At 38.4% G+C, this 26,648-nt stretch overlaps 2 protein-coding genes across 10 annotated transcripts in view; both read left to right on the plus strand.

Moving 5' to 3' along the window:
- The window catches only part of RSBN1 (round spermatid basic protein 1), a 47,286-nt gene extending 23,710 nt beyond the window's left edge, over window positions 1–23,576 (plus strand). The window contains exons 3-7 of the mRNA XM_049618396.1: window positions 9,504–9,641; window positions 9,958–10,100; window positions 16,781–16,948; window positions 18,183–18,291; window positions 18,926–23,576. Of these exons, the coding sequence (XP_049474353.1) occupies window positions 9,504–9,641; window positions 9,958–10,100; window positions 16,781–16,948; window positions 18,183–18,291; window positions 18,926–19,396 (1,029 nt within the window). The 3' untranslated portion in view covers window positions 19,397–23,576. The remainder of the gene's footprint in view (window positions 1–9,503; window positions 9,642–9,957; window positions 10,101–16,780; window positions 16,949–18,182; window positions 18,292–18,925) is intronic.
- Window positions 23,577–25,624: 2,048 nt separating this feature from the next.
- The window catches only part of PHTF1 (putative homeodomain transcription factor 1), a 90,079-nt gene continuing 89,055 nt past the window's right edge, over window positions 25,625–26,648 (plus strand). For 8 of the 9 annotated variants that reach the window (XR_007454975.1, XR_007454974.1, XR_007454976.1 and 5 more), the window contains exons 1-2: window positions 25,625–26,035; window positions 26,350–26,424. Coding sequence is in view for 1 of the 9 variants with exons in the window: in XM_049618397.1 (XP_049474354.1) it covers window positions 26,380–26,424 (45 nt within the window). In the remaining 8 variants the exon portion in view is untranslated. Of the gene's footprint in view, window positions 26,036–26,349; window positions 26,425–26,648 lie in introns of those variants that run through there. The other variant, XM_049618398.1, reaches the window with a different exon arrangement.

Raw genomic sequence — 26,648 nt, forward strand, 5'->3', positions numbered from 1 at the left:
GGGTGCTTGGGTGCTCAGTCTAAGCGTTCGACTCTTGATTTTGGCTCAGGTCATGATCTCACAGTTTGTGAGTTCGAGCTGCATCAGGGTCTGCGCTGCCAGTGTGGAGCCTGCTTGGGATTCTCTTTCTGCTCCTCCTCTGTGCATGTGCGTGCACGTGTGCTCTCTCTCTCTCTTTCTCTCTCAAAAAATAAACTTAAGTAAAGATTTAATGATTAAATAAGTATTAGTTTATGAACATTATTTGGTGAAACAGAAAAGTAAGTCTAGAAATAGGCCCAGGTATATACAGGCTTCTGATATATGAAAGTGACAGTATCTCAAATCATTGATGGCAGAAAGATGATCATGTTGGGACATCAGGGTATTTATCTAGAATTCATCTTAGTATCCATATCACTGGTACCAAGATAAATTCCAAATGGGATCAAAGATTTAAATGTAGAAAATGTAGACCTAAATGTAATAGAAGAAAACATGGAAGAATTCTTTCATAACTTCGGAGTTGAAAAGGTCTTTCTAACTATGACCAAAACAAAACAAAAATCACTGTAGACACAGTCAAAAGACAAGTTACGAAAAGTTGTATACAGTTCATATCACTGATAGAAGATTAAACCTTCCTAAACCATTAAGAGTTTTAGAAATAGGTAAGAGAAATAAATACTAGCAACCCAATTTAAAAATAAGCAAGCATTGTCAATGGGTAGTTCACAGAAAAAGAAATACAAAGGGCCCTTTAATCTCTCGTTTTAAAAGATCTATAGCTTCATTCCTAAGAGAGTGAAATTAACACTACTAAGATGGTAGTTCTTACCAAATTAATAAAAATCCAAAAGCTTGATAACATTCGTAATAGTGAGGTCGTAGGGCAACACATACTTTCTTATAATGCTAGGGGGAATGAAAGTTTATACACTCCTATCGAGGTTTGCATGGTCTTTCCGTTTAAAAAATTCTCTCTTGATCTTCTTTCCTCCTCTCTACCAGCCTTTTTTATTTTCACAGCCTGACTTCTTGAGTTGTTTACACTTGCTGTCCTCATTTTCTCATCTCAGACTGCTGGGTTTTGTTTCTGCCCTCATAATTTATCTGAAAAACCTCTCGTGTTAAGGTCACCAATGGGCATTTAAAAACAAATTTTTTTTTTAAATGTTTTATTTATTTTTTAGAGGGAGACAGAGAGGAAGCAAGGGAGGGGCAGAGAGAGAAGGAGACACAGAATCCAAAGCAGGCTCCAGGCTCTGAGCTGTCAGCACAGAGCCCGACGTGGGGCTGAGCTCATGAACTGTGAGATCATGACCTGAGCTGAAGTTGGACGCTTAACCCATGCGCCCCTCCATTTTTCATCTTCATCTTACTGAAGTCTCAGCAACATTTTGACCAAACCTCTTCAAATATTTTCTTATTTTGACTTTCATTATTTTGTGCTGTCTTGGTTTTCTTCTTCTCTGACCATTTGACAACTCCTTTATGTTCTTTTTTTTGTCAGCTTTTTTTTTTTTAATTGTATCTTTCCAAGACCCCTACTGTTTGAATTCTTTATATTTTCTGTGCCAGTGATAAGATTTATATCCTCAGTCTAAATCACTTGATTTCAGACCCAGCTTCCTTCTTGACATACGCACTTGGGCATTTTAGAGGTATTTGGTATTAGTTCCTATTGCTCCTGTAACAAATTACCATAAACATAATGCCTTAAAACAATACAAATTTATAGCTTTTTACAGTTCTGAAGGCTCTGAAGGAGAATCTGGGTTTTGTTTGTTTTTTGCTTATTTTAGCTTCTAGTAGTCTTCTGTATTACCTGGTTCGTGGCCTCTTCCTCCATCTTCAAAGTGCATCATTCCACTCTCAGGTTCCATCATCGCATTGTCTTTTCTCTGCAGTCAATTCTCCCTGTGCTTCCTTATAAGAAATAAGGACGCCTGTGGTTATATTTAGGGCTCACCTGGGTAGACTAGGCTACTCTCCCCATTTCAGGATTCTTAATTTATTTACAGCTGCAAAGTTCTTTTGCCATATAAGGTAACGTTCACAGGTTCCAGGGATTAGGACCTGGATGTCTTTGGAACCCGTTATTCAGCCCACCACACATTTGAAGCTCTTCATGTTCAAGACTGAAGACCTCACCTTCCCACCCAAAGAGTGGTTTCTCTATTGGGTTGCAAAGGGCAGAGCTGGGGAGACATCTTTGACAGTCACTTCTTTGCTGTGTCATATCTAGTGTGTCTCCAAGTTCTGACAATTTTATGTCCTGAATATTTTTTCAGATCCTTTTTCTTTACTTTTTTCTAATCAGCTCCACTGTTACTAGTTTAGTTTATTGTTTATTTGGAATAGTACAGAAGCGTAACTGGTTTCTTTCAGTAACCCTCTGAGAAAATGAAACAGAAACAAAAACACCAAGCCCCCTCTGCCCTGAAAAGATAAATCGATAACTTTCCTGTTACTACTTTAGATCCTTCAGTGATTTCCCAAAACCTTTAGTGTAGGCTTCAAGGCTCTGCGTAATCCAGCTATAGCTCATTTGTCCAGTCTCATCTTTATTTTTTTCTTTTCCTTTCTGTGTTTAGTATCATTAGCTTTCTTCATTGGAAAGGGCAACTCTTAAGGGATTTTGTTGCCTTTAAACTTGTTTTACAGATTTTAGCTCAATGTGACTTTGAGGAACACTTTGTTCTCTAGATCAGGATCCTTTGTTCTCTTTCACAGTGTTTTTATTCGTTCCATTCTGAGGACTTGTCACAGTTTATAATTAGATATTTGTTTAGATTACTGTTTGCCTCTCCCTATTAGACTGTAAACTTCCAGGGGCCAAGAGTGGGTCTGGTTTGCTATATCTATATTTAGGACAGTGTCTGACATGTTATAAACAGTAAACTTTTATTCAATGAGTGATATCAATTTTCCTGTGATTCCTGTTTTTTATTTATATGAGTCCACTCTTCTACTTCAATCTTCTTAAGTTAAATACTTTTTCTTTTTTTAATGTTTATTTGAGAGAGAGAGAGAATGTGTGCATGTGCGTGCAAGTCGGGGAGGGGCAGAGAGAGAGGGAGACACAGAATCTGAAGCAGGTTCCAGCCTCTGAGCTGTCTGCACAGAGCTTGTCACAGTGCTTGAACCCATAAACCGCGAGATCGTGACCTGAGCCCAAGTCGGTCACTTAACCGACTGAGCCGCCCAGGCGTCCTAGTTACAGATTTTTAAAAGCTCAGAGCAGGAGCTAATACTCTGGATGTCATCTGTTTAGTACAGAGTATTGTCTCCCTTAGTATGCAAAGTAAGGGCGTATGTTGTGGGTTTGGTTCCAGACCACCATAATAAAGCAAGGGAAATGAATGTTTTGATTTCCCAGTGTATACAAAAGTTATGTTTGCACTGTACTGTAGTCTATTAAGTATGTAATAGCAATATGTCTAAAGAAACAATGTACATACTTTAATTTAAAAATACTCTATTGCCAAAAAATGCTAACTGCCGACATCTGTGCTTTCGGCAAGTCGTAATCTTTTTGCTGGCAATGGGTCTTGATGTGGATGGCTGCTGATTGATCAGAGTGGTAGTTGCTAAAGGTTGGGTGGCTGGCAATTTCTTGAGACAGCAGTGAAGTTTGCCACATTGATTGACTCTCTCTTTCACAAACAATATCTTTGTGCCATGTGATGCTGTTTGATAGCATTTTACCCACAGTAGAACTTCTGTCAAAATTGGAGTCTAACTTCTCAAACCCTGCTGCTGCTTTATCAGCTAAGTTTCTGGAACATTCTAAATCCTTGTCGTCATTTTGACAGTCTGCACAGCATCTTCACCAGTAGCAGATTCCATCTTAAGAAACCACTGTCTTTGCTCATCCATCAGAAGCAGCTCCTCATCCGTTCAAGTTTGATCATGAGATTGCAGCCATTCAGTCCCATATTCAGGCTCCGCTTCTAATTCTAGTTCACTTGCTGTTTTCGCCACATCCACAGCTACTTCCTCCACCGAAATCTGGAACCCCTTAAAATCATCCATGAGGACTGGATTCAACTTATTCCAAATTCCTGTTAATATTGTATTTTTACCTTTTCGTATGAATCACTAATCTTCCTTTTTTTTTTAATTTATTTTGAGAGAGAGCATGTGCACATGAGCAAGCAGGGGAGGGGCAAAGAGAGAGAGGGAGAGAGAGAGAAGCCCAGTCAGGCTCCACGCTGTCAGTGTAGAGCACGATGGGGGGCTTGATCTCATGAATCTTGAGATCATGACCTGAGCCGAAATCAAGAGTCAGATGCTTAACTGACTGAGCTGCCCAGACACCTCATGAATGTTCTTAATGGCATCTAGCAACGGTGAGGCCTTTCCAGGCTTTCCATTTACTTTGCCCAGGTCCATCAGAGGAATCACTACCTGTGGTGGCTACATAGCCTTACAAAATGTTTTTGTTTTGTTTTGTTTTGTTTTTTTAATAATAAGACTTGAAAATTGAAATGACTCCTTGATCCATGGACTGCAGAATAGATGTTGTGTTAGAAGGCATGAAAACAATATTTATCTCATTGTACATCTCCGTTAGAGAACTCTTGGGTAGCCAGGTACATTGTCAGTGAGCAGTAATATTTTGAAAGGTATCTTTTTTTTGAGCAGTAGGTCTCAACAGTGGGCTTAAAATATTCAGTAAACCATTATAAGCAGATGTGCTGTCATCCAGGCTTTGTGTTTCATTTATAGAGCACAGGCAGAATAGATTTAGGGTAGTTTTCAAGGGCCCTACGATTTTTGGAATGGTAAATGAGCTTTGGTTTCAACTTAGAGTCACCTCTGCATTACCCTCTCATAAGAGAGTCAGCCTATCCCTTGAAGCTTAGAAGCCAGTCACTGACTTCTATAGCTATGAGAGTCCTAGATGGCATCTTCTTTCAATATAAGGCTATTTTGTCTACATTGAAAATCTGTTATTTACTGTAGCCACCTTCATTAATTGTCTTTGCTGGATCTTCTGGATAAACTTGCTGCATCTTCTACATCAGCACTTGCTGCTTCACCATGTGCTTTTCTATTACGGAGATGACCTTTTTCCTTAAATCTCATGAACCAGCCTCCTCCTGCAGCTTCCTTAAGTCTCTTATCCTTCACAGAATTGATAAGAGTTGGCCTTTGCTCTGAGTTAGGCTGTGGCTTAAAGGAATGTTGTCTGGTTTGATCTTTTATCCAGACCACTAAAACTTCCACTGTATCAGCAGTAAAGCTCTCTTTCTTATCATTTGTGTGTTGCACTGTAGCAGCACTTTTAATTTCCTTCCAAAAATTTTCCTTTATTCACAACTTGGCTGTTTGGTATAAGAGGCCTAATTTTTGGCCTGTCTTGGTTTTTGACCTGCCTTCCTAACTGAGCTTAATAATGTCTAGCTCTTGAGGGTGCTTAGGTGGCTCAGTCGGTTGAGTGTCCGACTTTGGCTCAGGTCATGAATTCACAGTTCTGTGGGTTTGAACTGTCAGGCTCTGTGCTGACAGCATGGAGCCTGCTTCGAATTCTGTCCCCTCTCTCTCTCTGCCCCTTCCCTGCTCACACGGTCTCTCTCTCTCTCTCAAAAAAAAAACATTAAAATAATAATAATCTCTTGCTCTTGATTTAAAATGAGAGACCTGTGACCCTTCCTTTCACTTAAACACTTAAAGGCCATTGTAGAGTCATTAAATGAACTAATTGTAGTTTTGTTGTGTCTCAGGGAATAAGGCCTAAGCCTGAGGAGAAGAGAGAGGGATGGGGGCAATGGCTGATCAGTAAAGCAGAACACACACAATATAGATTGTTCACTGTCTTGTGTGGTGTGGTTCGTAGTGCCTCAAAACAATTATAGTAATGACATCAAAGAGCATTGATCATAGATCATCATAACAAATAAAATAATAATGAAAAAGTTTGAAATACTGTGAGAATTACAAAAAATTTGCTTACAAAGTGAGCAAATGTTAGAAAAGTGGTGCTGATAGGCTTACTCTTGGCAGGGTTGCCTCAGACCTTCAATTTGTAAAAAGTCAATTATCTATGAAGCATAATATCTGTGAAATGCAGTAAAGTGAAGTGCAATAAAATGATGTGTGCTAGTATACGAGATCTAAGGCCACCATAACAAAGAGATGTCACATACAGTGGCTGGAACAAAATAAAAGTTTCTCTGGAGTAATAAATCCAGAGGTTAAGCAACTCTGTTCTATTACATTATGTCACCCAGGATTCTCCTTTCCTTTTAAGTTTTGCCAGTCCCTTTGGTTGTGTTGTCTGCATAGTTGAACCTGGCTCTCAAGACAGAAAGAGGAAATAGAGAGCTGCTTACTTATAAAGGCATGCTCTGGAAATTACATATGTAACTTGTACTAAGATCTCATTGGCCAGAACTTGGTTCCAGGCCACACTTGGCTGCCGAGGAGCCTAGCTCATTGGCTATATGCCCAGGAAGTTCTTTTTCTAAAAAGAAGAAGGGTAGAATTAGTAGTTTGTTTGGCATAGGTGTCACACAGTTGGTACATGTTGAATTTCTGGTCATAAATGCTGTCCATCTTCTAACTTGTGCACTTAATTATTTAAATGCTTTATAAACATTAGCATTTATGAACATTTTTACATCAGTGATACACCGTTCATCAGCTTTACTACTTTTTTTTTTTTTTTTGCCACAGTTTAATGGCTGGTTTTTATATCCTTTCTAGCCACAGGATAAATTATAAGTTTATAATATTACATTTTTTATATAAAAAATAATTCAAATCCCTATTTTTAGGTTTACTTCCTTTCTCTTTCCAAATAGGAAAGGATGCTTATATTTACTCATGTCACATATTAATTATCCTAGGTGTTTGCATTTTAAGTTGTCTTCAAGTTCATTGCTATTGATTTAATGGGATTAAATTAGGTAAACTTCAAACACTGTGATATAAAAATATTCAGTCTTACTTTGTGTGTAATGGGAATTCCTTCAATTAATAATGCATTAAGAGTTGCATAATCTCCAAGCTAGCAAAAGTGGCACATAGCAGTGTGCTTTTTCAGGATTAGTTTTGAGTTCTGTAAGCTTTAAATTGTAATGTGTCTTTATCGTAGTTCTTACATAAAATGCCCCTATTCTGTATATTTGAAAGCCTTTCTTGGTAAAGGAATTTCTGGTAATTGGGAATAGTTGGTGGGGGTGTTGTAGGGAGACTGATATTTATTACTCCTGAAAGCATGCGATTCCTAGAACTGGTACTGAAGGTTAGTAAATCTCCGTTAGTTGTTTTAGGGTGCTTGGCTAAGAAAAGTTAGAATAATGCTTAGAAAGCTTCCCTACTTCTCCTTTATCTGCATCCCGTGATCATCTTCTTTCCCAATCTGCCCCCTCTGACTTTTCATAGCATGACGATCATACAAATGATGGGAAGGTAACTCATACAAATAGATATGGAAAGAAAGTAATTTTGTCCTGGGCAGTTGCTGCTTAATGATCATATAAGGTGATTTTCGGAAAGATTTGTAAGGAGTTAAGAAATCCCCGATATTTGAGAATAGGATCTAAGCCCTTTTTTTGTTGTTGTTGTTTGTATTGTGTATGTATAGGGGTGCTATTAAATTGTCTACAGAAAAAAATAGTGGGTTCTGAAAATGTTGCTGAAGAACTAATAGTAAAGAATTGTGTAAAAAATGCTAGATGGTCTGGGGCGCCTGGGTGGCTCAGTTGGTTGAGCATCCGACTTCAGCTCAGGTCATGATCTCACAGTACAAGGGTTCGAGCCCCATGTTGGATTCTGTGCTGACAGTTCAGAGCCTGGAACCTGCTTCAAATCTGTGTCTCCCTCTCTCTCTGCCCCTCCCCCACTCACACTGTCTCTCTCAAAAATAAACAAACATTAAAAAAGTTAAAAAAAAAAATGGATGGTCATTTATGCCTTGTATTGAGGCAAAAGGATATTTAAAACAATCCCAATTGATTCTTAGTTTTTTTTTTTGATGTTCAATAGTGACCTGCCTTATAAAGGTACAACTGTATATTAGGCCTTTCAATCTAATCTGCACCATAACTAAGATAGTGAATGTTTGGTTACTGATCCAAGGTGGAAAGTCTGCTTAGAATTCAGCATTTTTAGTTTAGTCATTTGTATGCATGGATCTGTCTTTATCCTTGAGAAACATTTTACTTATTTATTTCTTTGTTTATTTTTAAGTTTATTTGTTTATTTTGAGAGAGAGGGTGCAGGGAAGGGGCAGAGAGAGAGAATCCCAAGCAGGCTCTGCACTATTAGTGGGTTCGAATCCATGAACTGTGAGATCATGACCTGAGCTGAAACCAGGTTGGACACTTAACCAGCTGAGCCACCTAGGTGCCCTGAGAAACATTCATTTTAAATTGGAGGTGGGAAGGGGCACCTGGGTGGCCTTAGTCGGTTAAGTGTCTGACTTGGTTTCACCTCAGGTCATGATCTCATAGTTAGTGGGTTCGAGCCCCACATTGGGCTCTGTGCTGACAGGTCAGAGCCTGGAGCCTGCTTTGGATTCTGTGTCTTCCTCTCTCTCTGCCTAAGAAAATACAAGAAGTGACATAGAAGACTAATATCAGATTGTATCAAATCAATTGGTAGGTTCCGTTAAAATTTTTTTTAAAGTTTAAATTCCAATTAGTTATCATACAGTGTAATACTAGTTTCAGGTGTATTAGTAGATTCCATTTGAATGCTTGGATTCTCTGGGCTACAAATTGGTATAAAATATGCCCTAAATTCACTAGAGAGTTGATGTAAAGAAAGTGTCTCTGTGTTTCAGAAAAGGAAAAGATCATGAAGGGTGATCAGGAAGGCTTCCAGAAAAAAAGAACTGATCTTTGAAAGATAAGATTTGGGTTGACAGAAAAGAGGACATTCCAAGTAGGGCATATTTAAGAGAAAAATCATTGTAGGTAGAAGTAAGTTTGGCATAAGTTGGGTAGACAAAAAGATCAGTTTGCCTAGGGTAGAGGATCTTACATGCAAGTAACTGGGAGGGAGATTGGGTTTGATAACAGCCTGGTATCTTGCCTGATATGAAGGTTTTCACTAGGGAATACAAAATGGATATGGAAGATTAATCTGACCGTGGTCTCTCTCTCTCTTTTTTTTTTTTTTTAATTTTCTCTGCCCTGCCAGTTTTACTTTTTATTTGCCGATTTTTTTCTTTCCAAAATAAAGATCAGTTTAGAGTGTTTTCAAAGTATAAAAAATCATTCTCAGAGAAGTTTAAGTGTATCTTAATGTCTTCAATGTTTCTTTGAGATGTTGGGATCATAGACTAACTTGCTCTTTGAAATTTCTGTTTGTGGCACTTACCATATTAATGTGTTTGTCAGTGTGCGAGAGCATCTTTCTGTAACTATGGGCTTTATCCAAGGTACAGACTGTTGAGTTCATAGTATGTAAAAGAAATAGCAACATTGGAAACAATACTGTTTTATAATTCTTTAATTATATTATAGTGTACTTCAGTCCTTTATCCTTCCTCTTTCGTTTTATCTCAGGTCAACAGGACATACTGCTGTGGCACCTACCGAGCAGGTCCCATGCGGCAGATAAGTCTTGTTGGAGCAGTAGATGAAGAAGTTGGTGATTATTTCCCAGAGTTCCTTGATATGTTAGAAGAATCACCATTTCTGAAAGTGAGTGTTAATTCCAATTATTAGAGTTCTGATCATTATTTAAGTGTGCAGTTTCTGTGAAAACAATGTTAAGTTAATTTTGTCTAGTAAAATTACATTTTATCTAGTGTTTTGAATAGGAATGTTTAAAAAAATTGGTTCGGAATAATTAACTTCAATGATTCTTTTTTACATATAAATTACTATCTAATATAGCATTTATTCATGTACATACACAAAATCAACTTCCTAGAGCTTTATTTTGGGTGGTAGTGGGATTAACTTGTAAATAGTCAAAAAGATTTTTTTTAACGTGACTCATTTATCTGACTTCTAGATGACTTTGCCCTGGGGTACACTTTCCAGCCTCCGACTCCAGTGTAGGTCCCAGAGTGATGATGGGCCTATCATGTGGGTTAGGCCAGGAGAGCAGATGATCCCTACAGCAGATATGCCAAAGTCACCCTTCAAAAGACGACGGTAAACGTTTATTTTTCCCAAATAAGCAAAAGCACTTTTTAAAAATTTGGTTGCTAATAAAAATGATTGAGACCTGAACACAGTTTGAAAACCATTTTAAGAGCTATCTTAAATAAGTCTTTAGTGGTCAGTTTCTTAGTCCAGCCTTCTCATTAGTCACCAGAGTGAGGCATACTTCTAAAAAACAACTTTAATTTTTGCCTGTTTTCTTAAAACCTGGGTCCTAACTGCCTACAAGGTGAAAGTCCAAACTTCTTTGTGTGGTCTACAAGGATCTTTCATAATCTGGCCCCAAAAGTTCTTCTAGCTAGATCAGTTTATAGTTACTCTAGCCATGCAGAGTTCACTTTTCAAACCGTGGTCTTTGACAACTCTGTGCTTTTGCACTGTTCTTTTTATTTGGAATGGCTTCTCCCCCATTTTCCTTTCTACCTGACAGGCGCTTAGTAAGTTTTCAAAACTAAACTTAGATGTCACTTCCTTTGTGAAGCATAGACAATTAATTGTTCCCTTCTCTGTGCTCACACATCATTCTTCATTAATGATCTGTTTACATGTTTTTGGTTTTTACTAAATTTTGAGCTCTGAGGACAGTGACTATGTTTTATTCTTCTCAATCTCCATGGCACATAAGCAGGTGATCAGTCTTTGCTGAATGAAACCAGTAATGTATATCTCCTATAGTAATTCATACTGGGCTAACATATTTTGTGTTTCAGACACTTAAAACAAATGTAGATTAACTTATTCTGGTACTGTGAAAAATCTAATGAGACTGAAAATGATTCATATTTGTTTCGACTATGGAAATAGCAACTCCAGATAAGTACCCAGAAGTGCATTTTAATAGACTAGTGTAGACCTTACCTTAAAGCTCCCAGGGGAATGATGCTAAGGCTAAGTATGGAATAACCTTAGGTACTTGAGATACTGTGCGAAAGTATTTTGTAAAAACTATATGTGAATGCAAGGTGATGAAAGGGTAGAACTTGGAGTAAACTAAAACTTCTGCACATTGCTAGACCACAGCAGGTTTTGTACATCATGATGATGAGTCTTGAAATTCTAAATTCTTAAGTACTGTATGTATACAGTACTGTGATCTTTCCAAAAAGGAAGCGACCACTGTTTGTTTCTTGATTATTACAAACTTTTAGAAAAATCAGATAATAGTAAAACAAAGGCAAAATGTACCCATAATCCCACCCATTGAGGCATATCAGCCTTTCAGATTTTAGTTTGTTATACTCATAAACTTTATACACAAATGAGCTTATTCTTCATGTGATGTTTACTTTTAAACTTGGTTTTTTTAATCCCTTAAGTTTATGTGTTCTATTAGATGCACTTATATCATCATTTCTAAATGACTACTTTGTTCTCACTGAGTGGTTGTATCAGAATTTATTTAACCAGTTCTTTTTTAGTGTAAATTTTTTGACAAACCTGACAGTGGTATGCTGGAGCCAGCTCACAGGGCCATTATTAGCCTCCCTGTTCCACATAGAATGAGGTCACATTAGTTGCTTGAAATTGGACATGTTGGGAGTATTTATACCACAGAAATAAGCAAATCAGCTGCAGTCAGCCATCTTCCCCCAACGCCGGTTGTTTGGAAATGTATAACACATCACTGATTGTGGGGTACCTATGGCTGGCTTGTTGGCTGACTACATGGATGGCTGGTTGGTAGGGAGACACAGAATCCAAAGTAGGCGCCAGGCTGAGCTGTCAGCACAGAGCCTGACGCGGGGCTCAAACTCACAGACCGTGAGATCATGACCTGAACTGAAGTCGGACACTTAACTGACTGAGCCACCCAGGTGCCCCATTAACATTTTTTTAAATTTTGTTGATCTGACTGGGCAGAAATGTCTCATTTTAATTAGTTTTTCTTTGAGGGTTTGTGTTTCTTCTTTTGTGATTCCTTTTTCATTTTGCCCATATTTCTACTAGGCTGTTTTTTATTTAAAATTCTCTATAGGACTATTAACTATTTTTTTTAAATGTTGCACATTTTCCTCATTCTTTTTTAGCTTCAGTTTTATCTTTACTCAACCCCTCCCCCCCCAACCCCCCATTTATTTTTCCTTACAGAGATTTTTATATGTTGTCAGATCTGTCTTTTCCTCTGAGGTTTCTATCCTACTGGCAGGCTTAGAAATGCCTTTTCTCATTATTATAAAATATTCATCTATATTTTCTCCTAGTACTTTTGTGATTTCAGTATTTACATGTTTTACTTACATGGTATTGATTTCAGGACAGAGGGAGAGATTGATCAATTTTTCCAAGTAGTTAGGTACCTGTACCAACATCATTTGCTTAATAATTTATTTTTTCTCCACTAATATGAGGGGCTATCAAATTTTATTTTTATTGGGGTTAAATATTCTTAAGCAAAGTATCCAAAGGCACTTTGAATTAGAGTGAATAAATCAGAACTTAAAACGCTAACGTCATCTTTTTGTGTTAATGAGAATGCTCTATTGCTGAAGATAGTGAAATCACTGTGAGAAGTGTCGGGTGATCAAGGGCACTGCTAATGAAGATGGCCTTTGAATTAATGGACTTTAAAGAAATACATGCACAGGGTTTTAAAAAATCAAATAGTACGGTAGGGTTTGTAATGAAAAATCCTGGCCACCTTTCCCTCCAGATGCAGATCCCTTTTTACCAGAGGCAAAAACCATTTCTGTTTTTAATGTCTTTTGTTTTAAGACTTTGGCAGGAAATTTGTCAATTTCTTGGTATGATAGATTAGGACTCCTTCCCTTCACCTTGTCTCCCAATAGTTAAATGACTCTCTACTTTCTTCCTCCTCCTTTCTATTTTTTGTCAGCTGCGCTTATGCATTGTTGAGGTTAATTCATATTGTGCTTTAAAGCCATAATTAGGTTTTATATGCTTTGTCAATAGGTGTATTCTAGGATTTGAAAACCAGTAAATGCCATTTATATTATGGGAAGGTAAGTTTATGCAGACCCAACCAATAGGCTAAAAAGTTACATTCTAAATTTCCAATGTTACTTATTACTCAAAGGGGTAATATACAAAAGAATCTTTCCTATATTTCACCTAGATACTGAAAATCATGCTACATTTTAAATAGTTTCATGTTTGGACTGTGCTTTTTTTTTGTTTTGTTTTAATCCGTTTTCCCTGCAGTTTCTGATTGCCCCTCTTTTGAAGGGGGACATACACTTTTCTTGACCATATCCCTAATATCTTCTATTCTCTTTTTTGCTCCAAATACATTTCTTTCTTCTAGAATCACCCTTTCTCTATGGCTTTGACTTTGGCTATGGTTTTTTTTTTTGTTTTGTTTTGTTTTGTTTTTTTTATAGTTGTTTTTGTTTTTTGTTTTTTTGAGAATGTTGATAGTTACCTTGCTTTCTGTGCTTTTATCATATCCTCAAGAATCCAAAACTTTAATCATACTGTATGCTCTAACACATAACTTTTTTACCTGGAAATCTTTTGGAGCTCTGTGTTCTCTTCAATGTGAAAAGCTTTTTTCACAGTTATCAACGTAGGACCTCCCACTTAATGCATTTCTGTATTAACCTACAGTTGTCTTCTTGGGTTTATTTCCTTCTTTTGATTTAGCACATTCTCAAGTAACATTCTAAGAAAAGGAAGAAAAGGAATATTCTCAGAAATATTCTGAGTCATGATATGTCTGAAAATTCCTTTTTTTCTCATGAAATAGGATTGATAGCTTAACTGGATTCCAGAGGATGTATTTTCCCTTAAAACTTGTAGCTTACCACAGTGTTTTCTGGTATCTAATATTGTTTATGAGAAGTCTTAATGCCAATGTAATTTTTTCTTTTATAGGTAACTTATTTTCCTCTCTGAAAGCTTAATTTCACAATGATACATATTTGGGTCTTTCATTCTTATTATTATATTTAATCTTTCTTGTGATTTGATAGGTCCTAGAAAGATTCTCCTTTCATTTCTGGGAATTTTTCTTGCTTAACTGCTTTGGCAATCTCTTCATTTTCTGTTATTTCTTTCTGAAACTACTGTTGACGGAGTAACAGATCTCCCAGTTTGATTATCCTCATATTTCTTATTATCTGTTTGCTTTTGATTTGGGGACATTCACTCGACTTTTTTCTTTGGAATTCTTACATTTTAGCATGGTTTATTTTGGTCTTTGTCAGGCTGCTACAGGCTGTCTTCACATATTTGGTGATTTGTGGTTGACACATTCATATTTAGAAATAAAGCATCGGGCTTACCGGACGTTCTATTTATATTTCAGTGAGACTTATCACTAGGTAGGCTTCACTTTAGAGTTAATAGGCATAGAATTGGACATGAAAGGGTATGGCCACATGCCAGAGGATTACATTAGTTCTATGAATATGGTAAGTTTCGTGTGTTTAGAGAACATGAAGGTTTTTTTTGTTTTTGTTTTTCTGAAAGTTTATCAGGATGCTTTTGGCTACAAGCAGCAAAAATTTGATTCAAACTGGTTCATAAAATATTATCTTATGTATTAAGAAGTCTAGAGAGCTTGGCTCTTGGCACCAAATATATATATATATATGGTCAGTGATTCAGTACTTTCATCAAGGAATTGGGTCTTTTTCTCTGCTGTCATGTTCTTTGCCTGGGCTTTGTACTTACAGTGGCTTTCTTTATGGTTGCTGGATGATTATTGTGGTCTAGGTATCACATATGGATCTAGTTATATGCAATAGAAGAAAAAAAGCATCTTTTCTTCTGTCATACAAGCTAGGAAACTTCCCAGAAGTCTCCTTAGCAAATTTCCTCTCTTACTGCTGGCCAGAGTCAGTTTGTGTCCATTTTTTTTTTTTCAATATATGAAATTTATTGTCAAATTGGTTTCCATACAACACCCAGTGCTCATCCCAACAGGTGCCCTCCTCAATGCCCATCACCCACCCTGCCCTCCCTCCCACCCCCCATCAAGCCTCAGTTTGTTCTCAGTTTTTAAGAGTCTCTTATGCTTTGGCTCTCTCCCACTCTAACCTCTTTTTTTTTTTTTCCCTTCCCCTCCCCCATGGGTTTCTGTTAAGTTTCTCAGTATCCACATAAGAGTGAAACCATATGGTATCTGTCTTTCTCTGTGTGGCTTATTTCACTTATCACACTCTCCAGTTCCATCCACGTTGCTACAAAGGGCCATATTTCATTCTTTCTCATTGCCATGTAGTACTCCATTGTGTATATAAACCACAATTTCTTTATCCATTCATCAGTTGATGGACATTTAGGCTCTTTCCATAATTTGGCTATTGTTGAGAGTGCTGCTATAAACATTGGGGTACAAGTGCCCCTATGCATCAGTACTCCTGTATCCCTTGGGTAAATTCCTAGCAGTGCTATTGCTGGGTCATAGGGTAGGTCTATTTTTAATTTTTTGAGGAACCTCCACACTGTTTTCCAGAGTGGCAGCAACAGTTTCCATTCCCACCAACAGTGCAAGAGGGTTCCCGTTTCTCCACATCCTCTCCAGCATCTATAGTCTCCTGATTTGTTCATTTTGGCCACTCTGACTGGCGTGAGGTGATACCTGAGTGTGGTTTTGATTTGTATTTCCCTGATGAGGAGCGACGTTGAGCATCTTTGCATGTGTGTTTGTGTCCATTTTTAAATCAGTTACTGGCAAGGGGAATGTGTTTGCCACAGTTTGTCAGGATTCATCAGGATCTACCTTTGAAACTTGTAAATGAGGTCACTTATGGGGCAGGAGCAGATACCTAATGAGAATCAGAGTTCTGTCAGGGAAATAAATAGGATAGATGGATGCTGAGTGGATCAACCATAGCATGGGGGTAGATGCCTGACCTCATTTCTACTCACAGGGGTGGTGGGTGACTGGTTTATTTGCAGAATTTCACTTTAATTCCCCCTTTCTCAGCCTTACTACATTTCTGTCTGTTAACATCATGATAATGGGCTTTTTTTTTTTTTTTTTTTTTTCTTTTTTGCACCTCTTAGTCTTCAAGGTCTTTTGGGCAGGCCAGCTGCCTTTTTAGTTGCTATTCCCTTCTAGTGTATTCCAGGCCTGTGGCTTTCTCTGCTTAGTTTTACTAGACACTTTTAATCATTTTCCATCTTCCAGAAATTTGTTGATATTGTTCATGCACTAATTCATTTCCTTTGTTGGTTCTTATTCATTCCTTTACTATCACCTTTAGATTATTATATTTAGAAATTCTTGAGCACATGAAAAAGCAGAAGATAATATACTAAAGTCTCATGTGGTCAATGTCAGCAGTTATCAACTCACAGCCAGTTATGTTTCATCTGTATTCTTATCCATTCGCCCATCTCCTCTCTCCCACCCCTACCATATTAGTTTGAAGCCTTTTACTTTCATTTTAATGTGGAAGGAGATCATGTACATGCTCAGTTTTCCATCTTGAATCAAGTCTGTTTTGAGAATTAAGATGACTGAGGGTGAAGAAACATACAGCCTTGAACTTTGAATTGTGTTTCCTATTGCTTGAAAACTAAATTTTGTAAATTGTAACACTACATTTACGGTATAGTGTGTTAAATGTTAATGATCAAAATCATGGAACCCTTATCAGTTCTGATCTTATTTAAAATTTGATATTTTAGCAGACTTTTTCACCTTACTGCTATTAATACTTTCCTCCCCTCCCCCCTTTACTTCACAACCAAATCAACTCCAGATCAATGAATGAAATTAAAAATCTCCAGTACCTACCTCGGACCAGTGAACCCCGTGAAGTCCTCTTTGAAGATAGGACAAGAGCTCATGCTGACCATGTAGGTCAGGGGTTTGACTGGCAGAGTACGGCTGCTGTTGGGGTTTTGAAAGCTGTACAGTTTGGTGAATGGTAAGTTAATGAAACTCAACTATAAGGTTGGTTAATGTTGTCTGAGAAAATGTGGACTCCATTTAAAAGTTTGGGGACTAATTTTTTTTTTAGAAATTGTGGTAAAATACCCATAACATGAAATTAAAATGAAAAATCGTTGCCATTTTAAGTGTACATTTCAGTGGTGTTAAGTATATTTACATTGTTGCAAAGCAGATTTTGAGAGCTTTTTTGTCTTGCAAAACTGTAACTCTGAAACCAGTAAACCTTAACCCCTTTTCTCCTCTCTCCCCAGCTCCTGGTAGCCTTCATTGTACTTACTGTTTCTATGAATTTGACTACTTTAAATACCTCGTATAAGTGGAATCACACAGTAGTTCTTTTGTGACTGGCTTATTTTAGTTAACATAATATCTTCAAGGTTCATCCATATTATATCATGTGTCATAATTTCCTTCCTTTTTAACGCTGAGTAGTATTACATTATATGTATATGGCACATTTTGTTTATCTGGTTTCACTCATCAGCGGACACTTGGGTTGCTTCCACCTTTTGGCTGCTCTGAAAAAACATCTCTTCATGTCTCTGCTTTCAGTCTTTTGGGTATATCCCCGGAAGTGGAATTGCTGGATCATTAGATAATTCTATTTTTAATTTTTGGAGGAACTGCTATACTATTTTCCACAGTGGCTGTACCCTTTTACATTCAGTTGGAACCCAAAGCTCAGAGCATGGAATTTAGTTTGTCTAAAAACTGTTTTGTTTTTCATATTTATAACTTCAGGGCCTTCAGTATTACTATAGAGTTTGACCTTTTTTGGAAGCATAGTTCAATCACAGCTTGACAGTAAGTATTTCAAGTTAAAGATCATTCTGTCACCCCCCACCCCCACCCCCCCAGTTTGAAAACTGGAAGGTGTGATAGTTATGTGGCTGGTATGTTTTCTCTCCACTGTGTTCCATCCTGATGACATTACAGGGTGGTGAAAGGATGCAGTTGCAACTAGTTTAGAATGAAACTGTTTTTAGTCACTGCTGTTTTTTGTAACAACTAATCTAATTTTCATTTTTTTAAACAGCTTTATTGGTGTTTTATTTATTTTTTAAATGTTGCTTAAAGAAGCAAATGTATATTCCTGTGTGTCTATTTCTGTGCTAGTAGGAGCATTTCCAAGAATAGGAGAACTGAAATTTGTCATCATTTTCCGTTATGAGATGCAGGTTTCTGAAACTTAATTTTGTTAATCTTAGGAGTGACCAGCCTCGCATAACCAAAGATGTGATTTGTTTTCATGCTGAGGATTTTACTGATGTTGTACAGAGACTTCAGTTAGACCTTCATGAACCTCCAGTTTCCCAGGTGAAACTTTTGCTTTTTTATTATCTTTTGAGTGAGATAACAGAAATAAGGATCTATACGCAGTTTATTTTGCATTTGATCTTATAGTTGGATACATGGGATGGTAAATTTAATTTCAAGTGCTATTAAAAGCTGTGTGTGGAGAGTGTCAAAAATCATTAACACAGAGCTTCCCAAATAGAATGCTTGAGATCCCTTTAATCTTTGGGATACCCGGTTGGCCCAGATGGCCAGAGGGTCCGGACTGCTCAGTTCTGGCTGTAAGGAGTCTCAGCTGAGGACCCCCTGGAGTACTGTGTGCCCTCATCTATAAAAGGCAACATATAAATGTTGTCCTCAGTTGTGGCAAAGAATATGTTATTGATACTTAGCTGCACTTTGAAATACTTGTTTAAATGATTCCTTAGGCTATCCTGACTTGAACCTGTACTTTGTTATCAGAGAGGTAGTAAAATATGAGGAAAAATGTTTCCCAAGCATTACAGGCAATTTTAGAAAGTTGTCTGATACTTAGTATTGCCTGCCTTTAATTTGGCCCTACTACTATTTTCCTGTGCTAATTCTAATACTTTGTTTGACTGAATTACTACACTACATATTTTGAAGTCTCATGCAACTTTTCTTTTTTCTGCAGTGTGTACAGTGGGTGGATGAAGCTAAACTAAACCAAATGAGGCGGGAAGGCATTCGTTATGCTAGAATTCAGCTGTGTGACAATGATATTTACTTCATCCCTAGAAATGTCATTCATCAGTTCAAAACGGTGTCAGCAGTGTGCAGCTTAGCTTGGCATATAAGGCTTAAACAGTACCACCCTGTTGTGGAAGCCACTCAAAACACAGAAAGCGGTTCTAACATGGACTGTGATTTAACTGGAAAGCGAGAATTAGAAGTTGACTCCCAGTGTGTGAGGGTAAAAACTGAATCTGAAGAGACATGCAGAGAGATGCAGCTTTTGACGACTGCTTCATCGTCCTTCCCTTCATCAGAACTTAATCTACAGCAAGATCAGATGACTCCGCCTATTCCAGTTTTAAAGGTGGAAAGTAGACTGGACTCTGACCAGCAACACAATCTACAGGAACATTCGAGCACTCCTGTGTGATATGTACATATTCAAACACATTTTTTAACTTTTTTAAATTTTGATGTGAAGTTATAGTTTTATAACTGGCTTAAGTTAAGTTTTATTGGAGAAATCTTGCCTATAATTCTATAAAGAGAAATGACATTCCACAAATGTCAAGCATATCTTTTTTACACAGATTATGCAAAGTTAAGAGTTGTATCTTATCCCGTTAGTACAGTATGTAATAGTGGGTCTGCTGCTACTTTCTGTTTTAAGGTGTGAGGTAACAATTCAATCTCTTCTTCAAATCAAACTGAGAATTCTCTGGAATAACAGATTCTTATTTGGTAAATTATTCACTTCCCTTAATTTTATCTTGCCTCGTCTCTTGCCATATTTGCTGTTTTTATGATAGAAGGTCAGATTTATGCTTTAGTACTTGTGTCTTTATGGCACAGCTTCAATTTTCTACAGTAAAAATGGCATAGGTTGCAGGAGAGTGTTCCTGCATCTTGTACGTGGGCAAGTAAGTTCCAACCATAAAGAACAGGTAGTTTCTAAGGAAAATCCAGTGGCTCTCTGGTTTCTTAACAAAAGAGAAAGCACAGCACTTTCTGATCCAAACTGTCTTTTTTTTTGTATCTGTTATTTAAAGCCCAGTGGATATTTCAATTAAAAATATCTAAAGATGAATAGTCCTTGGTCATTCATTATCCATGGTTCATTAATCTCTTCTAGAAACATGGTAACTATGGAAGATAATTGGGTAAAAGAGATAATGTTGACATGATACTCTGTCGTTCTGCTACCTAGCATCCTCACACTTTGTGTGGATACTTTTGCTTCTTAAACTGATCATGAGTATCAAACCTAGAGAATGATATCAATCTTTCTGATGAGGCTGCCATATTTTGTGCATGAAACTTAGGAAAAACTTTTTTTGTCACTTGGCTTCAATCTTTTCATGATAAAGATCTGTTGAGACACTTTGATTCACAGTTTTAACTGGTGAATACTTGGGTTTATTTACTATTACTGGGTGTTGCTACGGTCTAATAACGATTATGGCACTAGACTTCATCCTAGAGTTTCAGGTAACCTAATGCTTAGTGCCTGAGTATTTAAAAATTTTTTTTCAAACAGGCACAGTTCATATAGCTAGTGTAGTCTTAACTTTCTATTATTTTAGAATGTTAACATGATACACATTTCACTTTCTCTTAGTTAATAATACAATAGGCCTTTTGTTCATTAAAGGAAGAGTATTCCCCACACCTAAGACCAGATTCTTGTATCTACCTGGTTATAGTGCAATTTGGAGATTTTTTTCCTGGAGGGTGAGATTTGGAATATTTACATTAACATAGGCAAAAAAAAAAAAAAAAAAAAAAAGATGCTGCTTTATTATGTCTGTCACCATGAAAACTTAGCTGCATCTTTTGAAATATCAAATATGAATTTTCTCTAAAATATTCTGAAATAGGCTAAATCTTATATAAATATTACTTTGTGCAATATTGTTGTGTAGTTTAAATGCATATTAGCAAAGTATAGAGGTCACTGTGTAAACCGATAGAAAAGTAACCATCAGCAAATACTGCAGTGATTAGTTAGAATCTGTATTATTCCTTATATATATGTATATGTATGTATTCTCTGTTACAAAGGATGAAGACAAATAGAGAAACATTTCAATGTAAACCATTTATGAATTGGAAGTGATGTTGGTTTTAGTTATCTTTGTAAATAAGGTAATTAGAATGGTATGAAAAGTAATGTGATTATTGCAGGGGTGTTTTAAAATCTTGGGTATAAATTCTAGGGTGAATTCTAGTTTATCAAGACTAGTTTTTAAAGGGACCTGCCTTTGAGGGTATTTTTGTTATTTTGGAGGGGGGAGGGGTTAATCACAAAAGTATGTGGATTTAGGTTTTCTCTGTTTTTGTTTTTCTGTCCAGAAGAATTTCATAGAGCTTTACTAGGCTGTGCAAAGTAGAATTCTTCTCAGGCAACATTTGCTTTTTAAAATAATCATGAAGAACAAGGTTGTTAAAGCAAAAACTTTTTTTTTTTTTTTTTTTTTTAATTTTTCTTGTCTTCCAAGATCCGATTTCCCCATCTCCCACTTGCCATCCAGCAGATGCCATCTGTCATCTAAGCTGGTCATTACTAATAAACAAGGAGACTGTCTCCTGACAGCCAGCACTGTGTATAATCACTCAGGAACCAGCGGATCTGCAAAGACCTACAATCAAAAGCAAATCCCCATTTTCCTTTTCCAAAACATTCTACCCTCACCTCCAATATAAACACGTGAAAAGAGTATACAAATGTTTAAAATCATGTACTAATAAATCCATTGTATGTTAGAATTGCAATAGAATGGAGAGAGAAACATTTAGCTAGTCATGTATCTGGAAACTGAATGTCCTATGTGAGTATTAGATTTAATAGCATGCTTTAAAGACTGATGAATATAAAAGCTCAAGTTTTGAGTTTATTACTGCTTTCAAAGTTGTATCCTAGTTTAGTGATACAAATGATTGCAACTTTTCTAAATCTTGAAATTATTTGGTTTGGTGGAGTGAGGCATGGAGCAATCTGGCGTCTTCTGATTTGTAAAGTAGTGATGGCAGTGAAGTTGTAACTGAAATTTAAGCTGATCTTCCTTTTTGGTATATTATCTGTTGTGCCAACTCTTTGAGGTTACTTGCAGAACGTGGCTGTAAGTTTGAGTATTTTGTGGAGCAGAGGGATATTTTAAAAATGTGCTTATGGAAAGGACCCGATAAATGAATATTCCTAACTTAGTAACTAGAATGATTTTGTGGTATTCATAAATAAGGATAAAAGTCTTCCCCCTGCCCCAGAAGTCATTCTGTAATTACCAATATATGTTAGGAGTAGGATTAGGATGCAAAGAGGTATCCCAAATTCATAAAGCAATAATAATAAAAACCTACATATTAGTTTTCCCCTCCAAATTTTTAACTCTTTAAAAATGAATCCCTAAGCTTAATTGTACTTTTAATTTGCTTATTCAGTACTTAGGATTTGTTTCACTTAACTTTATCATTTTTAATTAAAATCTTGAAAGGTGCCCTTTCCCCTTGGAGACAGTTGGAATATCAGTTGACTAACATTGCAAGCTCTTGTAGGGGGAAAATGGAGCTTGTTAAATAAAATCCTTTACCAAACCTTAGGAAAAGATGTCTTGCAACATCTTGCATCAGTCTTAATAGGCATAAAGTTCACACTTAATGCCTGGAGAAACTTTTGCTTATTGCCTTTCCCTCTATAAATAGTGTCTAGAATGAAAACTAATTTAGAAACAAGACTCAAAGATTCAAGAAAACCCTTAGTGAATATATTCTTGATCATTAATATTAGCCCATTATATTTTCATCTGTATTTGCCATTAAAAATTTATTTGCATTTATACTTTTAGGGTAATTGAGTTTGTGTCTTTCTAATACATCTATTTTATCATTGCTACAGGTTAAAAAAAAAGAGCCTTTCACTAGTACATGGCAGAAGTTCATATTTCTGCTAAGTTTTTTTTTTTTTTTAAACAAGTGTAGCTGTATTTATTGGTCATGCAGTAAGTAGAGGAAATGTACAAGACAAATGTTTTTCTTTACCACATAAGGGACCTATGCTCATCCTGAAAGTTTGTTGCTTTAAAAGCAAGTATCTCCATAAATATTATGGCCTTCCATTTTCTTCATAAATTTTTTATGATCCACTTGTGCATGTAGTTGAGACCACTGTCTCTTAATATAGCACTTTTCAATTCTCTAAAGAAATACTTATGTACTACTTCTATCACATGTTGTAAATTTTCATGTAATAGTGTTTTCTGTGACTAAACTCCATTTTGATTGGCAGCTAAGACTTTTTTTCCTGTGGCTTTAATTTATCTAAGAGGTCTTTGCATATAGATGAAATGTATAATTTGCCTGGCGGACTATTTGCGTTGTGTGGCCTTAGTTTGTTTATTGACATTAACGAGTGTTTTAAAAAGGTTTTTAATGAATAGTCTTAAATCTAAATTTGTGTGAATAATAATCCTTTTAACACAGTGCTTTTTTGTAGCTGTCTAAGTGTGTTAAATTGTTAAGCTATTTCTTTGTAAAATAGGACAATGGAATGCATAGAGGTTTTTTTTTCCCTGTAAAGTATTTTTTTAATAAACAAAAGTCTGATTTGTCCTTTACTTATGTTTCATGAGAAAATGAATAGTACGTGTGAATTCTAGCTACCTGAAACCTGTTTTTAAAGTATTAATCCTCCCACCTTGTTATGTCCCCATTAGTTTCTAGTATTTTGGAAAAAATCTTGTGACCTTCCTAAAAGAAAAGGTCATAGATAATGAGAAAATGCCGTCACATTGAGGTGCAGCTAGTTTGGGGGAAGAAAAGCTACACTTGGCATTTGTGGTAGTTGTGCCTTCTGATGCTTAAATTGGGTTTTTATCTACTTGAGGACAGTCAAATTGTTCATCTGGCTATGCCCGTATTTTTCAAAGTACATGCATGCAGTGTTAATGAAGACGGTGAGCAGACATTTTGGACATCGTTGATGTATTAAGTGATACAATGCAGTGGATCTTCTTCCTCCAGATTTTGTGTGAACTTCTTTTTGAAATACTTGTCCTAAGCCCTGATAGACCTTGGTTGGGAAGGGAACTAATGGTTTTTCAGTAAGTGCTTTGGGCCATTTAATATTCACAGCCTTTAGTGTTTACTAGGTAGATAACAAATACAGGTGAGAAAACAGGCTTGTTAGGTTGAATAAATTGCCGAAGATCACACAGTGCTTTAATTGGAACAGGGATTTGAATGCAGTTCTTGGTTTAAAGCCTATGCAGTGTTCAGTGGCAGTCTTAGCACTGAAAAGTTTGTAAGATGATTTGCCCCTTCCTACTATTCCCTAATGCAACTTCAGTTCTTTCATGAATTCCCCAAAAAGTCTCTGTGCGCTGAGCAACGAAGTAAAATGTTTTTGTTATTAATGTAATTTAGGACTTAAATATTTGGATAAAGATGACTTTCTCATTTGTCACTTTTTTTTTTTTTTTTTTTAAAGTTGGCCATTTGTTCCGAAACCCAGCAGAATTATGTTTAAGAAAGGGGGAACGCTGTCAGGAAACAAACCAGAAAGGGAACCACAGCTTATGCGTGCCATATAAAAATCAAGCCTGGATGAAATAATTTTTAATTAGTTCTGTGGGAGTTACTTATACTTTTTAGTGGATTTTCCTTAGCAGTAGAATGGGATGACTTCACCTTACCCCGATTTAATAGGTAAGAAATGTTTGTAAAACATTTAGAACCTCACTTCTCAGGCTTTCTGAAGTGGTAGCCGATGTGACCATTATCTGTCATTAGCTTTACCTGACTCTGCTGGGGCAAGCAAGGACACTGCTTCACGTGGGGTGGGAACGGCCGTTAGGGGTCAGTGTTCCACTAATGGCCAAAAAGCCCTGCACTATAGAGGAGGAAAGCAGCTCAAAACCTTAGGAAGGTATCCTTAAATACTCCTTTTAGCGCGCAGCCATTCCTTTCTCCTGACCCCTATCAGCCTGCTCGAACTCTTAGCCTAGACACAGTTCTTCCCGCCGCCACCCTCCCCTACCCTAATTTGGGAAACGTGCCCTGGAACTGCGCCAAGCCTTGGCCCTCCTCTTCCCTCAGTCTCGAGCACCCGCAAAGTTTAAATCTCAGAGCTGCTGAGAGTTAAGGGTGACAAGCAGCCCACCGCGCCCTTCGTCCGGGGACGGCGTAAATGCAAGAAAACTGCGTTCATCCAGCCCAGACTGAGAACCTATGTGCCAGGCTCCTGCCAGGCTCCAACCGCAGAGCCCACAGAAGACCGACAGTAAATAATGGAGCACAAAGAAACCCGTAAGACAAAGAGAAGTGTTACAAAGGAATGAACGGGCAGCTCTTAGGACATCTGGACCGACCTCCTTCAGGTCGACGTCTGGGCAAGTCGTTTCTCAGGAAGTGACCTGAAGCGTGATCTGAGGGTCGTGTGGCTCCCCAGCCCCTGCGTCCGGGAGCCCGGCGGAGGCCCCGGAGGCCAGGCCCGGGCGGGGGCGGAGCCACTTTCGAGCAAAACCCGGAAAGCGGAAGCCGCAGCGGGGCCGCACCGTGGTCTGCGGCGCTGCCCTCGCCCAGCTCGCGGCCGGCTGAGTCACGGCCCGCCCGCCAGCCGGGCCTCGCAGGACGCCCGCCCGCCCCGCAGCGGCTGCCTCCCGCGCCGGGGTCGGGGGGGGGGCCCTCCGCCCCGCACCCGAAGAGCCGGGCGCCGAGCCTCCGGCCGTTGCCGCAGCCCCTGGCGGCCAGCGAAGCCCTCCTTCACGTCTCATCCCCGTCCTTTCCCAGTTGATTCCTGGCTTATTTGGGGGTCGGTCCGGTGACCCTGAAGGCCGCGCTTGGAGGGCGCCGGGGCTGCGGCAGCAGACTGCCCTCCTCCCGGCGCGGGCGGCCGGCTGCCCCCGAGGCCCGCGCGGCCGCTGCGGTCTCCATGGTAACGGCCGCGCCGGCGTCTCCGCCCCGGGGGGAAGATGCGGCCTGCGGCGCCCGCCGCCTCTCCCCCGGCCTCACGGCGGGCCCGGGGCCACTGAGGAGGAAGGTCCCGGCCGCCGGACTGCGGGGCAGCGGGCCCCAGGTGAGAGCCGGACGCCGGGGAGCGGAGGAGGGGGTGCGGGCCAACTCCAGCCACCTGCCCTCCCCTCCCCTCCCCTCCCCTGCAGCCTTGAACACACTCGCTCCAAATATCGCAGAGACGCTTCTCCCGGCGCCACTGCACCAGAGGTTTTTGGTTTGCTTCTGTTTTTGTCTTTTTTTCCTGGCAACCAGCCGGAGAAGGAGACAGTCAGCAGCTCATGGAGACGCCGAGAGAAGCGATTTTTGAGTTCTACCCAAACTGGGAGAGTACCTTTCAGCAACCGGACTCACCGACTGCTTTTCCTTCGTTTTCAGTGAAATCCCATTCTCTGGCTGGAGACACAGATGGCCTCAAATGAGAGAGATGCTATATCGTGGTACCAAAAGAAGGTAATATCAACCTTTTTTCTTTTTTAATTTGTAAAGCAGACTTCCTGCAAAATGCCCCCGCCAAGAATCCCCCGTTAGCTTTCCCTAAGCTCGGTAGTGCCGGCAATTCCTGCACGGTGTCTCTCTCTCAACATCAACGGACAAACCGAGGCGCAAGGTCATTAGGTCTTTTAGGCTCTGTTCCCGGTCCCCGAATAGGACTCTCAAGTCCCCTCCCTTCTCCA

This window comes from Panthera uncia, assembly GCF_023721935.1.
Source record: "Panthera uncia isolate 11264 chromosome C1 unlocalized genomic scaffold, Puncia_PCG_1.0 HiC_scaffold_4, whole genome shotgun sequence".
Lineage (NCBI taxonomy): Eukaryota > Metazoa > Chordata > Mammalia > Carnivora > Felidae > Panthera > Panthera uncia.